Here is a 15,724-nt window from a genome sequence, read left to right on the forward strand (position 1 = left end):
AGTACAGCTAGGAACTGAGTGGGGCAAAAAAAAAAAAAGTCTCCTTAATGGGTAGTATCACTGCAAGGCCCCAATGATTTATGATGCAGCTTTGTGGCTGTTCTACCTCGCTCCTTCTGGTAAGACTGCTTTGGGAAAAGTACATTTCTAACATGCCGCCAGGCAGGCACACACGTGCTGTGGAGCAGCACCTGAAAAAGCCCCCCACAAAAGCCCCCCTCCAATAACCCAAAAGTTTCAAAGGAGGAAAGGGGTTTAAATTCCCCTGATATCCTTTTAAAATAATGTTGGCTCAGACCTTTTGCCCCAGTGGAGCAACAGAACAGCTAATTAATGGAAGTTCAGGGCTTTGTCCTTGGTAAGAGTGCAGACTATGATAAAATAATTTTACCATAAAGGCAAAACCCCCAAGTTGTAACTGCATTCAAGAATCCACGCAAACCAAGTTAGCACAAATCAAGTCGACCACGAGCAGCTCAACACCACAGCCTAGACTTCTTATATACACACACATCCAAAATAGCAATAAGCCTCATCACACAGCATTTTCCTTTTTATAGTAGAGTGCAATTTTATCCTTCAAGTGCAAAAATTCCTCTTGATTACACTGGCATCCTGGCTTCACATTCACTTATATCAGCCTGTTCTTAGAGAGGAAGCTGCTGCTTCTCAAATAAAGCCCAAACAAGGCCTATGAAACAAGACAATAACTTCAAGTTCAGCAAACTCATATGTTACATGTGTAACTAGCCTGTAACACAAGCAGCGATTGGTGGCAACCAGACTGCATTCTCATTCAAGAGTACAAATGAAAAACAGTTAAGGTATCCTAACTTCTTCTGTGATCCATACATTGCACGAGGTGCTTTTAAACTCACTTGCCATCATTTATATCTCATCAAATCATCTAATTATTTAGTGCCTTGCTACCTCCTTCTATTCTTTAATATAAGCAACGACTCAGGCAGATTTAAGTTTTTACAGAAAAAAACTCCACAAAAAAATGTAGTCAATTATTTCCCTTCTCCAGTTATTCACTCAATGGCCAAAAATCACATTCTGTCAGCAAACATTATGGTATACTTTGATAACCTACCCCATTTTCTGATGGTAAAACATAAGATGCACCTTTTGGCAATATTGCCAAATATTTGGTATTCATTTTTCCCCCTGACCCAGAAATCAAATAAACTCCTTCGGGACCCAAGATGATGAATGAACGAGGTAAAACTTTTAGTAAAGTCATACCTTGTCAACTTCAACTTGTCAAACCCAGTACTTGTCTTATTTTCATGAGAAAAAACTGTTTCAGCATTTGGCACTTGCCCAGGACTTAACTACACTTGCTAGAGTTTGTATGAGTCACAACGCTGCCCCACAGAAGAAAATGCTTCATCATTCACTATTTGTGGGTTCTAGCACTTATCATGAGTTCCCAAACAAATTAACGAGTACCAGGGTACCACTGTACCTTTTTTCGTTGCCATGATAGATTTACTGTTTTGACCTTCTTTCAATGGTTACATTAAATCCTAATAAAATATGAAAGGTTTATATTTTCCCTAATACTCTCCTGATGGGAACTTGCATATTACATAAATAGGTCAACTTTAAATCTTTGTCTCAAATGTTGATACTAGAGACCTGAAGGAAAAGTTGTACCTTAAGGACCAAAAAGAGAGAATAAAAAGAACTGAATTACAGTTGAACCACACCCAAATCTACCTTCCTTTAAAGCTCTACAGTCATTCCCAGAAGTCATTTACAAAATGTTATAGTGACCAATACAGTTTGTAGTCACTGACTCGACTCTAGGGTTAAATGTGCTGTTTGAAATGTTTCCGTGAGTATTGACTCCACCAGGAGATAAAATACACAACTGGAGGTATTTCTAAGATTTACAGGGCCACCTCTGATTTAACACTGCCACTCTTTAGCTTCTGACTCAATCTAAAAGATCTTATATAAACCTCATGCTAACATAACAACAATGAAACATTCCCCTTTAAATGGCTTCTGAACACTGATGTGGAAAGTGTTTAGCACAACAATCTTCTCTTAACTCACAGGTGAAGGGGGGTTTCTTTTCTTGTCTTTGTAAAAACAGACAAATACCACAAGCAGGTTGCCCAAGAGAAGTGAATCAAAAAGTTTTTTGGGGGGGAAAAAATGGAAACAATGAACAATACAAGACTATCTAGTTCATGTCACTGTTCATCACGCTGAGAGGAAAATAGGTGACCTAAAAGGATAATCATGTGCTAAGGAAAGGAAGGGGAAGGGAGGAGAAAAGGAAACGAAAGGAAAGGGGAAAGGGAAGCAAGACAAAGAATATATAAACTGAATTAGCATGCTTCTTACTGAGTGGAAAGATGATACTTTCTGGAAAAACCTGGTGTTTAATGGGAGTTTCTAGCCCCATCTCTTTTATCCCAGGCAATACTACTGCTCCCTACGGCCCCACCAATGGCTATTTTACTTGAGAACCTATTAACTATAATCACATTTTTAACATACACAGAGCATTTTAAAACCATCATTTTTCAAGTCTATCAGAGAGAATATTATTTACTCAACATTATTTACTGGAAGAAGAGTACAGTGAATAGAGAGAGAGATAGTGGAGCAAAAGTGTGTAGACAGTACCATCAAGTCTGTAAACTTGTTTATGACTTTTTTATTTTAACTTCAGAAATAAAAGGACTATAAGATGAAAAAAAAGCCACAAAGTGGTAAGAAAGGGAAGGATGAATTTCCTTTCTTCATATGCTAAAAAGTCTACCCCTCCATATATCCAACCCAGGCCCCTAGTGGTAAGAGTTAGCTGGTCAATGCTCCATTGGAGAGAGACGAGTCCTCAGGTCAGTCACTGTTCAAGGATCCTGTTGCACAGAAATGATTTCTCCACGGAAATTTAGGACAAGACGTGGTCTGGCTGCCCATTACAGCTTAAATTTTAAAGTTCACCAATAGCAAGCTCCAATAAATAAAAATCAAAATAATTTATTTTGCTGTAACTCTCTACAAATAAGTCTTATGAAAAGTCATATATGTCTTTAAATAACAAGTACTAAGAAAAGGTAACAGGCCTCCCTCTTTTCTCACAAAGCACTTTAAACATGACAAATATAACTTCCTGAATATATTCATCTAAATATACAAATACCTTCCAAATAAAGTTGCCTGAAAAGGATGACCACGGGTGCTTTGTTGCCAAGGAAAGTAAACTCTCTTCCTTCACAATATACTCATTCTTGGCAAGAATGCTGTGAGAATTAACAAGGGAACATGTGCAAAACATTCAAACCTCTTTGAAGAAATGGAAGCTCTCTCTAGTAATCTGAAGGTGCAATATGCTTTAAACTCTCACATTCTAACCAAAGCAACCTGGGACTTGTCACTATTTTTCAACTCTTTGCTGACTGTAGCTATCCCAGAGCTCTGTGAAGCCACACACACTGTCACTGAATTTTCTCTGCTTTAAATACCGAAATGATCATGGTGCAGCTGTTTTTTTCCATCTAAAGATTACGGAGTTTAACTGTTAACAGTGCTATATGGCCAAAAGACAACATCTGAAGAAAAGCCTTTCTCACCTAGTTCACAAATACAAACTGATCTTTCACTTGCCACCACTGCTTTTTGTAACCTGCCTCTTAGACTCCTCACACTTACGGTTAACACAAAACAATTTTTTAAAGAGTTCCCGCTCACACTTTGATAGTTGTAGACCAGCCACTCTACAATGCTTTCCACCTGTCTACATTACAATACACTCGAATCCACGGTAGTCCCTTGAAACACAGAAATGTTAATCAGCCACTCAGGCTTGTAATTAATTTACTAAAAAGAAAATGACCTGTGTACTGAAAAGGTCACTAACCATTTTTTGAGAGTACACTCCCACCTAATAAGCTATCTGGCTATGTACCTTTAATATGTATACAGTTACATACATCTTTGATGGGTCTAAACTGTAAATATGGCCTAATATATAATAATAAAATGAATCTGAAAAATAGAAGCTTTGAAAGTCTGATATAAAGAACTTTTACTACTTCCTCCCCACACCTCACAGACTGTAAGTCACTTAGTGGTGACTTAAAGAACCACTAAGTATATTCTAGCCTAAGTACCCTTTTCCTAACACACATTATTACTAAGCTGGAGGTTGCTTTAGGTCCAACCTTGTATGGAACAGATTAGCTTGGAGTGAGTTGGTAAGATCTAATTTAGAGGGTCTCACTCCATGGGATAAATGATACCACTATAAGGTAATTATTTATGGACCTCTATGCTTGAAGCCTTGTACTCTAAATCTTTGGGAGAGCTATTACTACTGTGCCCCTCGTGGTACAAGCAGGTACAAGCACCACAGAGCATGTGTTAGAAGCATGAGTCCTCTCTTGAAGAACCTAGACGTAAGAATACAAGAACACTCCAGCAATGTAGCACTATAACTGATGATGATCCTAAGAAAAATGCTCAGAACCCCCACCATGGGCATCCTGCTGATTCCCAGACATGCAGAAAATGGAGACAAAGAGAGTAAACCTGCAGTTCTCAAAGCAACTCATTCAGTTAACCTTTATCAATCAGGAAGCTCTGTCCTCTAGTGTCAGGGCCACCACTTAAGGCTGAGGCAGTAAGACTAGTTTAAGACACCTGAGGGGGCATAGATAGGCTTCTTGAAAAGTACAACAGGCTGAACTTCATGGCCTTTAACATCCAAGCTGAGAAATCTCAACTTTCCTTCAGGTGTTTTAGAAGATGGCCTGCACATTGCATTAATTTTCTCCCAAGCCAGAAATTCTCGATCTTTTCCTAGTTAAGAAGTATTCAGTCACCTAAAGAATGCCTGAAAATGTGTGACTGAGACCTTAATTCCTCGCTTATATTTCATCATGTGAAGACCTAAAAATATTACCATCAGTCCTACTACAGTACTGAAATGCAACAAAGAATGTGACCAACATAAAATCAATTAATTAAACTAAACATGGCAATGAATTTTGGTACTTCTCATCTTTTCTTCTTTCCAGCTAAATTACCTACCGATGTGTTACCCACAGCATTTAATGGTTGGCCACTTTATATATAATCTTTAATGTTAAGATTATACTATAATAGTGATTACCATTAAATTGTACTATGTGAGCTTTATGTATATTATTTCTTACATCAAATCTATGAGACAGATCTATCACCTGTTTACAGATGAAAAACAAGTTTTGAGATGTTAACTTATCTATTCAAAAATCATATTTTGTAAGAGGCAAGACTAGGGTTCTGAAATCAGATCTCTTTTAGAACTACTGTTTTTAAAACTACTTCATTACATGCTATATTTCCAAATCTGTGTTTCTCTTTCTCTGTATTTCATTCAGTGATATGCTTTTCCACTGTCTGGCTAGGAGTGTAAGTATAATACAATATGATAAGCAGTAACATGATGTACTGCAAAACACAGGCTTTAACATCTGAAAGATCTGTGTTTAAGTCCTGGTTCTATTACTTACTAGCACTATTACCCCAGGAAATGTACTTACTTTTCTGAGTACCTACTTTTATCATCTGTAAGAAGAGGAATAACTCTCTTGCAGAATTGGTCTGTAGATTGCATGTAAAGCACACTGAATGGTGCCTGGTAATACAGTTAACATGCAATGTATGTTATTATTTTTAGTACACAAAATATCGTTGGAGGAAAGAGAAGAAAACAGATCTGCCTACAAGGTGAAGGACACAAGTACATGATATGCAAAGAATAAGAATTCCTACTAGTTTCAGTGTCTAAACTGAGCATACAAGCCTCTTTCCTAAATCTCTCACGATGACCCAATGTGTTTGAGGCTCATTCCCTGACTGCTACCTGTACACATAGGTGTATTAACAATAAACCCTGCCCTGAGGGGTAAGGCTGGAAGGAAAGAAGAAAGATTAAAGTACACTGTGTATGTGAAATGCTGGACCTGAAATCAAAGGGCTCTGAATGTTTTCAAACTTCTGGCTGGACTGGGTAGGAAGCTGGCTCTGACTTCCACTGGCTAATCAGGCAGGTCTGTCTCACTCCAGGGCACAACTCTCTTCCATCTCCATCAGTAACTACCCAGAGGAACTTGCATACTGAGGACAGGAGGGATGAGAGCACACCAGGACCATCTCACACAGCCCTGCATCAAAACTGGTCATTTGGAACAGAAAAGTAAAATTAAGTTCCTCAGAGTTCAATACTTGGATGTTACTTATAAACTGCTCGAGGACAAGCCTGTTTGAGGTTTAACATCAAAACTATGAGCATTTAAAGGGGCTGAAATTTCAGTGTATATTTGAACACAGAAATAGTTTGTGCTATTTTTGCTTAAAAGTTAAAAAGGACTTTTTAAGTTATGAAAAATACTTTGAATGTGACCTTTCAGAAAACAATATAATTATTTTTATTCTTCCAAATATAATCCTTGAGATATTTTAAATAGCAGGCCACATTATTGGAAAATGAAAATATTGTTTTAAAATATATTAAGCTATAGGCTAAGAGAGGAATGGCCATTATGACTGCTTTTTAGAGGGCTACAAGATTCATGGCTTCATATTTAATAAAAATGTCACAGATGCACAAAGATTTCTGGGAGACTTTATGTATCTGAAAAGGATGATTTTAGCATATCCTCTGGCTTGAAGATGAAAGAGAGAAAATAATTTCCCACAACTATTAGGATATTATAACAGTTAGGTTAAAACACTGATTTTCTGTACCAAAACTGATTTCTCTCTATAGTCTCCATTATTTAAAAGATGTATTTTAGTAAGTCTAATATGTAGATGAAGTAGCCACATGCTAGAAACAGGACAATGTATCTTAATATTCTTCAGACATTAGGAAGTAGGTAAACTGTCCACCTTCTTGGTTCTAGCTGCCAGCATTAACTCAGTCAACCTGACCTCCAAGAGCTTCACTTTGACTTCAGCTCACATGCCACGCCCAATATTAAGCACATAATACATCATTTCAAAATTGATGGAAGGAATTAAAGAGCACCCTGGCAAGACTACCACATTAAAAACAGTAGCTAATTTCTGTAAAGGATTCAGGTAAGAATGAATCCAGGTAAGGGAATGCTGTACGTACCTGTACCAGAAGATCTTTTGGTAGGTGTGATTAATGAGACATGAGCTGTATCTGTGCATGGCCCACCTAGAAACAGAAAGGCAGGACATCAGTCAGGTCGTATCTGCTCCATGCCCATAGCTGCTATCTTGGATAAAGAAAAGCTGAAAAATGCATGGATCAACTGGCAAATATGCGTAAGAGAGTCAGGTAGTAGAAAGAATGGGGAAGGTGGTAGCTGTGGTAGGTTAACCTTAGTTAGGCAATTTAGATCTGTATTCTTTCTACATTAGAACACGCTTTTCATAAAAAAAAAAAAAACATCTCACAAAATGTTAAGAAGTAAAAGAATAAAATTTTAACTAGAATTCCAATGCAGGTAAGAGAAAATTACTCCCAAGTTTGGGGTGATGAATTTTCCCACAAACTATAAACAGGAGTACTCACTCCTCTTAGGCTGATCTCAGTGGTCACGCTACCTTTGAATTTATTGCAAAACTAGTAAAGGGTACATGTGCCTAAGGAAAAATAAACTGCTTGTTAGAAGAAATAAAGATAATTTTAATAAAGAGAGCACTGCTGACCAAAAAGAAATGTCTAGTTTAATTATAAGAATATGCTATGAAGAGGACCTGCATAGAATCTTTGAGGGCCCAGAGATCTGATAGATGGGTATAATTCAAGAGTATGCAAAAGTATATATATATATACACACACACACACACACACACACACACATATACAGAGACAGATATATGAATATAGATACAGTCAGTTGGTGGGTAAAGGCTTGAAAAGCAATAATTTCAAGACTACCAACAGATTTTTTTTAAAGATTTTATTTATTTATCTTTAGAGGGGAAGGAGAGGGAGAGAAACATCAATGTATGGTTGCCTTTTGTGCATCCCCTGCTGGGAGTTGGCCTGCAGGGAACCAGCCTGCAACCCAGGCATGTGCCCTGACTGAGAATTGAACCGTGATCCTCTGGTTCGCAGGCCCACGCTCAATCCACTGAGCTACATCAGCCAGGGCTACCAACTGATTCTTAAATTGATATTGATATGTACTGCAACATTCCCCACCAACCATACCTACCTTCTGAAATAGGAAGTTATTATATAAACATAAAGATCAGTGGCTCTTGATATGCCCTAGGAGAGCCAATAGTGATCATAAAGGAATAGAACACACAGGCAAATGTTACACATGTATTTTGAAAAGGCTCCCCAGGTGACTATCACTAACAAAGGTAAACATGGTTAACTGACAGAGTTGTATGTCACTTATGACAAGACTTCATATCATTGAAGTTATTCATTGATAAGGAAAGAAAGATGAGAGAGCTCTAAGATGTTCTTAGAGTTTATGCCACCAAGATCCATGGGTTTAGGGACCTGAAAACCCCACTTAAGAGCCAACTGTTAATCCAATCTTTCCTATATCAAGGAAATATTGTTATGCATTATCATAACAGCAGCAAACCTTAGTGGGTGTAAGAAGACAAAGAGGAGAAATGGAAAAGGGGAGGAAAGACTAAGTAAGTGTATTGTCAATGTCAAAAGCACTTAGCAAATACCTACTGTGTGCTACCCTGGGTTAGTTTCATGCTCGGGGAGCTTATAATCTTGTTAGGAGGACAACATTTATGTAAGTAAATAAAGAACAATACATGCCAGCAGTAAAGAGCTGGATCAAAAAATGATCAAGTGTCAAAGATTATGGAACAAGTAATGAATGCTAAATGTAATCAGGAAGAATATTCACCATTGGCTAGCATCAACTGAAAATGCTTCTGAAGAATTTGAAAATGAGGCAAGAACCAAAAGTTAGAAAGACCAAAAGAGCAGGGCCTTTTTCTACAAATACCACATTCCATAGAGAAATCTTAAACTAAAATTCTAGGGATCCAAATGGGCAATTGTGACATGAAAATAAAAAACATGGAGAGACAATGAACTGCAGGAAAACCTAACATAGACCCCACATCCCTGAGACCTCTCTTCTGGGCTCTACCTTCAATAGCTCCATAAATATCCTACAGCTTCTGTTTCCATGAGGGATTTTTTTGTTATTTCTGGGAAGATAACAGGCTTTTATGAAAGATTTGGTTTTCTTTTTTCATTTATTTATTTTAATTGTTGTTCAAGTACAGTTTTCTGTCTCAGTTCAAGTCCTGGAACGCTTCAGTTTCTTTACCAAACAATGGAGATAACAAAACTGCTCGTGAGCCACAGTGCTGATGAGAATCACCTGTACAAAAAGACGTCATAAACTATGCCATTTCATACTCTGTATCACCACTTTCTCTTTCACCAAATTTTATGCTCCCTAAGGCCAAGTCCCAATTTGTCATCTACTCTTGGGTTATGATTCTGTGGAGAGGGGGCACTTAATAGCATTCAATAAGACCACTGCAAACTGCTTAATTTAATCAAGAGACTAATGTACATTTATTAAAATTTTTTTAATTGAAGTATAAAAAACAAAAGAATAAAATACAAAAATGTAGTATAAAAATCTTAAATGTACACCCTGAGGAGTTTAAACATATATACACTTTTGTAATTACTTTCACATAAAAATATTACAGCACTTTGGGAATCCAGATAGTTCAAGGGAATGCTTTTAAAATACAGATTCCCAGACCCTGACTCTGGAAATTTTGACACAATAGGCTGGGGCAGACAAAGAAAGATATTAGTGTACATTTTTAAACCAGCTGAGCACAATATAAATATTAAGAGCCCAGTTAGTTCCAGTCTCTGACGACAATTTTTTCAACTCCCAGCTTAGTATCTGGCCAAGATCACTGAGTTTCCACAATATAGTGAACGACATAGAGCACACGAGTTAATAATGGCTTAACCACCACAACACTTTTTTAAAAAAAATCATGAAAGAATTAATCTAGTAAAATTATAAGAAGGAAGAAATTGGTCAAATCAGAACACCCTAAAAAATCTGCCTGGGATTCATGAATTAACACTCTTGTATTTACAAACACAAACTTTACTTCATCTGTAGGTTGAGAGTTTATTCTTTCTAAACCTCCTAATGAATGAATTTCTGTAGGTTTGGCAAATACGCAAATGACCTGAAAGCCACCTACCATGTCTCAACATGCATTATGATGAATCTGGTCTCCAGAGAGCTTGTTAAACTAACAACACAATCCAATATATTCGCTACATTACAGTAAAGTATACATAGAACCATAGGCAAGCCAAAACAAACTGACAGCAAGAATAACTGGCAGTAATAATATATCCCAGCTTTGATAATTGCACAGTATTATAAACAGAGAGCGTGGAATTCAGTTTGGTCTGGCAGACTATAACCACTGAAACTCTTTAAAAATACAAAATTCTTATACTGTCAAAAAAAAGCCTCAGGAGATTATGAGACCTACTCTTACACAATTACTTCCAAATCAACGCTGTTAAAATGAATACAAGAAATTACGGGCCATGCTAGGCGAACCTTTTCAGGTTTTTGCCTATAATGAAAAAAATATACCATGAGCCCCATATGGTTACAGCAAACAAAATAATTTTGACAGCTGAGTTGATAGTAAGGGTGAAAGTCAGGGCATCTGCTCCATCAAGAAATACTGTTGGCTTTTTTTTTAAACTGGGCTAATGTCTGAGAGAGGGCCTGGTATATGGTCCCATAGATCATTGTAAACTCTTTGACTTTTGGCCTTACTTCCTCTTCTTCCGAAGCAGCAGGGTGAACAGAGCTAATAAGAGAAAGATAAGAAAGCTTCTTGATAACTGGGCTCTATTGGTGAGTTGTGTGTGTGTGTGTTCAGTGGGATCCAGTGATAACTGAGCTCTATTGGTGAGCGCTGTGTGTGTGTGTGTGTATGTGTGTGTGTTCAGTGGGATCCAGTTGGAAAAATAAATGTATTTCTAAGCACAGCACGATTCCTATCATTACCTTCTAGCCTATATTAGTGGCAACTGAGTTTCAAATGATAAGTTTCAGATTTTTAAACATTTTTTAAAAAGCATAAAGTTCCTTCCTTAATCTGACAGTCTCTCTGCAGATTATGAACCAGGAAACAAGATTAACCAACCCAAACTAACTTTCAACCAATCACCTGAGTGCTACTTACTTTCTTTTGATAAAAACAAATTAAGTATCTGTTTTCAAGTTTCTTCATTATCTGAAGATACTTAATAACAGATTATCATTTGGCATTTGACACTACATCTGGAGGACTTTTTTCTAAATTTCAACAATTCAGAGTATGGAATTTGCAAGTAAATGATGTCTGTGGTAGCTTGCGGTTTGTGACCAAAAGTCTGAATATTCACTCTATGTTCTTCTAAGGAATGTTTCTACTCTTGTATTAAAGGTGTCAGACATGATGCAGCACTATGGATCACATCTGCAAGTCCACATGAGAGCCATGAAATGAAATTCTTTAGCTGCATTCCCAACAATTAGAAATCTTTATAGCATTTGCAAGATGGTAGTGGATTTTCCTGAGAAAACAGTACTGATTTTCAGGCCTGTAAAGCTGATCACGGGTCAAATCTACATACTAATTTCATTGTAATCTGTAAAACCAGAAGGCTTGAATAAAGGTATCCCATTAACTATCAACAGTTTCATTTTAAGCTGAAGTAGCAGAATTCTTAAATTTTCTTTTTCAGCTATAGAGTTACTGAGCATGCCAAAAAGCCCTGAGCTACCCGCCATGTATACTCCACTTCATAAACTGGTTGAATACTATGACTCATGAGGAAGTAGAGAACACAGGTTCAGAGGGCAGCTGCGTTTAGGCTGGCAATCATTTTAGGCACTCAAAATTTAACACTGAATAAATACAGAAAAATAGTACTTCTCCTTAACCTTGAAAACAGAGATCAATATTGACCCAAAAAGCTTTTGTTAAAATAGCTGTGATGACTGGTCATTTTTGGCTCCAGGTTCCACTAGCCCTCATTGGCTGCAGTTACACATGTGCTAAAACACATCAATTATGATAAATGGACTGTCAAGGAGTCGGTTAGCTAAAAATTTCCAGAAGCTAAATAATCAAACAAATATTCTATCAGCTCTTTCACGGTAAGTGCAAACATTAATACACAAAAATAGCCATTCCTTTTGCAGATTTATAACACTTCAATATTCTTGTTTAATTAACATAACATTTACATCACAGTATCTAATTAATTTCCAACTAAAGGCACTGTGGGCTAATTAGAAATGCACCATCCTTTTTTTAACTAGCTTGTCAATTCTATTCTATCTTCATCTGCATGATGTTTACCTCTGCAGCAGCCAACTTTTCCAGCTCACTGTTCCTGAGGTGATTTTGGACAAAATCAAGGAGCTACAACTCACCCCCTACCCCCAGAGATTCATATCTTCAGAGTTTTTTGATGAGGCACCTCAAACAAACAAACAAAAACACACACTGGAGATAGTGAAATACACTACATTTTCTCCTGATGAAACCTAAATAAGAGTGTAAAACTGACTTCTGGACAAGATGGCACCATTGAAAGACATGGCTTATCTCTTTGCACAACCACATCAAAACTACAACTAAAATATAGAACAACCATCACTCGGGAATGTCAGAAACTGAGTTGAATGGAAGTCTAAACTACAGAATTGAAGAAACCACATCCATACAGACTGGTAGGCGGGGCACAGTCATGGAATGGACTAGTCCAACATCCACATGAATAAAAATTAAGGAGGGCTATCTTGGGAGAGAGGAGTCCCAGATCCACACCAGGCCCCCAAGCTAAGGATTCCAGTGCCAAGCCAAGGAGGTTAAGTCCTCACAAACTCTGGCTGCAAAAACCAGTGGGGACTGAGTCAAGGGAATAACCTTCTGGGGCCCCAAGCAGTTCCCATTAAAGACCCCACACAAGGACTCACCTACTCAGACTCCCTCTGAGCTCCAACACCAGGGTAGCAGTTTGAAAGGCACCAGTGGTATACAGGGAGACACTGAAGTGTCTGGCACCAAGGCGAGCAGAAGCCATTGCCCCTTTGCTAAAACCCTCCCCCTACAGAGTTGGTAAACTGGTGCCATATCTGAGACTCCACCAACCTGGCTAACACTGTATAACCCGCCTTGGAGATCCCCAGAGGCTCTGTCTGCCCCACCCAATTTATGCACCCACCCAAGCTGCTTTTCCATAAGAATGGCTGGTATTGGCTCCTAAATCCTACCAAACAAGCAAGCTGGCCACAGTGACCCAAAGCAGCAGCCAGATTACACTCACAGCTTGGCCTCACCCTGGACTCCCCAAGCCTAGCACCAGCAGCAGCCATCTCTGATTGCTCTACAGCTCAAGCAGGGTACCCCAGGCAAAACACAGGTGGGGGCTGACCTGGGCCAGCACACCCAGTGCACAGCTACAGACCACCTGGGAGCACCACCACCCTGCCACTGCATAGCTGATCCTCCACAGATGGTGGAGGTTGGTGGTCAGGGTCACAGCCAGTCCTGGAAGCTTACAGACCTAGGTAAATCCTTCCTATTGATCTGCCAACAGCAACCAAGGCTCAACAACAAGAGGAAGGTGTGCTCAGCCCACACAAAGGGCGTACCTTGAGTACCCAGCTTGGGTGATAGGGGAGGCTGTACCAGACACCTACTGCATTAAGGCACACTACCAAGACATGGAGTCAAAGCAGCTCTACCTAATACATAGAAACAAACACAGGGAGGCTGCCAAAATGAGGAGACAAAGAAACATGGCCCAAATGAAAGAACAGATCAAAACTCCAGAAAAAGAGCTAAACAAAATGGAAGTAAGCAATCTGTCAGATGCAGAGTTCCAAACAATGGTGGTTATAAGGATGTTCAAGGAACTTAGTGAGCACCTCAGCAGCATAAAAAAGACCTAGTCAGAAACAAACATTACAATAGTTGAAACAGAGAACAATTTACAGGCAAACTACAGTAGAGTAGATGAAGCCGAGATTCAAATCAATGATGTGGAACATAAGGAAGCAAAAAACAACCAATCAGAACAACAAGAAGAAAAAAAGAATACAAAATAAATGAGGAATACATTTGTGGGACAACTTTGAGAGGTCCAACATTCACATCATACGGGTGCCAGGAGAAGAGAAAGAGCTAGAAATTGGAAATCTACCAGAAAAAAATTAGTGAAAGAAAACTTCCTTAATTTGGTGAAGGAAACAGACATGCAAGTCCAGGAAGTACAGCATGTCCCAATTATGACAGAGGCAAAGAGGCCCACTCCAAGACACATCATAATCAAAAGGACAAAGGTTAAAGATAAAGAGAGGCTCTTAAAAACAGCAAGAGAAAACAAGTTAGTTACCAGGTGGTTACCAGAGTGAAGGAAGGTGCAGTGAAATGGGTGAAGAGGTGAGGGGATTAAGAAGTACACATAGCTACAGAATAGCCACGGGGATGTAAAGTATAGCACAGGAGATGGAGTAGCCAGAGAACTTATACGCATGACCCTTGGACATGAAAAGTGGTGGGGGAATAGCCTGAGGGGGTCGGGGATGCTGGGTGAAGTGAGGCAAAGGAGGAAAAATCAGGGTAATTATAACAGCATAATCAACAGAATATAATTAAAAATATAACACTAAATTTTAAAAATATTCAAAGCATCTGTATCTCTTCAGCAGTAAAATGTTTTCTTCTTTTAAAAGCTTTCTATGTACCCACAAAGACTTAATATAGTAAACTGTAATAAATGAATATCAAGAACAGAGCAAAATGTACAATAAAATAAGTCATCTCTCCAGAAACGAAAACCCTGTCCTCCAATTTCACCCTAGACCTGCAATTCATGGATTGTTTTAATCACAAAGAACACATCCAATCTGTCCACATAATTGAGTTTGAAAAGTGCCATGGATGAAAAAGAAGGATAAAGATACAAGTGGCAGCTGGTGCCCCCTCCCTGTTACTTGACATGTAACACAGCAAGTCCCCAGCACAAACCCTGGCTGAGTAGTGGACAGAGACCCCCTTCTCCACAGAAGTAGTCACTCCTCCAGTGCCCCAAGAGTTTGTGGAGATCTGCGCATGGCACACTCACCCAGGTGATGTCAGCCTCACCCAGGTTTCTGACGGAGAAAAGGAAAAAACCAACAAGGACAGATATGGTGTGCCTCTAGGGGCCTGATTCAAGTTGGTAGACTGGATGGGTAATCTGTTTCCAAGCTTGTTCAATGAGCAAAACTTCTGAAGATTTTAATGCTGCGGTACACAGAAATCTGATATACTCAGATGACTTGAAGGAGTAACCATGCCCTTTATTGCTCAATAGATTCTTATTACTATTAAGATCAATCCATCTGCTACTGATCAAATTATTATATTCTCGCCCAGGATGGGTTACTCAGTTGTTAGAACAGAGTCTCGAAAAGTTTGTAGATTCTATCCCCAGTCAGGGCACCTATAAGAATCAACCAGTAAATGTATCAATAAGTGGAACAGCAACAAAAAAACTGAGTGGGAATCTAAGTTTACAGAAAATCACTGGCATAGATAATAGCCCTCCCATTTCTCCAAATGAAACTTCCAAATTAAACCATTTACAAAGCTTGTGGCACAATCGAAGTGTTAATCTCTCAGAAGTTCCAACTTTAACTCAGAT

At 38.5% G+C, this 15,724-nt stretch overlaps 1 protein-coding gene across 2 annotated transcripts in view; it reads right to left on the reverse strand.

Annotated features, from left to right (window-relative positions):
- ZFAND3 (zinc finger AN1-type containing 3) overlaps window positions 1-15,724 on the reverse strand; it is a 336,794-nt gene that overhangs the window by 59,184 nt on the left and 261,886 nt on the right. Inside the window, exon 4 of one of the 2 annotated variants that reach the window (XM_037063264.1) lies at window positions 7,130-7,195. The exons of the other annotated variant lie outside the window; for it this stretch is intronic. Coding sequence (XP_036919159.1) covers window positions 7,130-7,195 — 66 coding nt within the window. The remainder of the gene's footprint in view (window positions 1-7,129; window positions 7,196-15,724) is intronic. 2 annotated transcript variants of the gene reach the window in all.

This window comes from Sturnira hondurensis, unplaced genomic scaffold (genome assembly GCF_014824575.4).
Source record: "Sturnira hondurensis isolate 20B ecotype Veracruz unplaced genomic scaffold, ASM1482457v3 Scaffold0014430, whole genome shotgun sequence".
Taxonomy (NCBI): Eukaryota; Metazoa; Chordata; class Mammalia; order Chiroptera; family Phyllostomidae; genus Sturnira; species Sturnira hondurensis.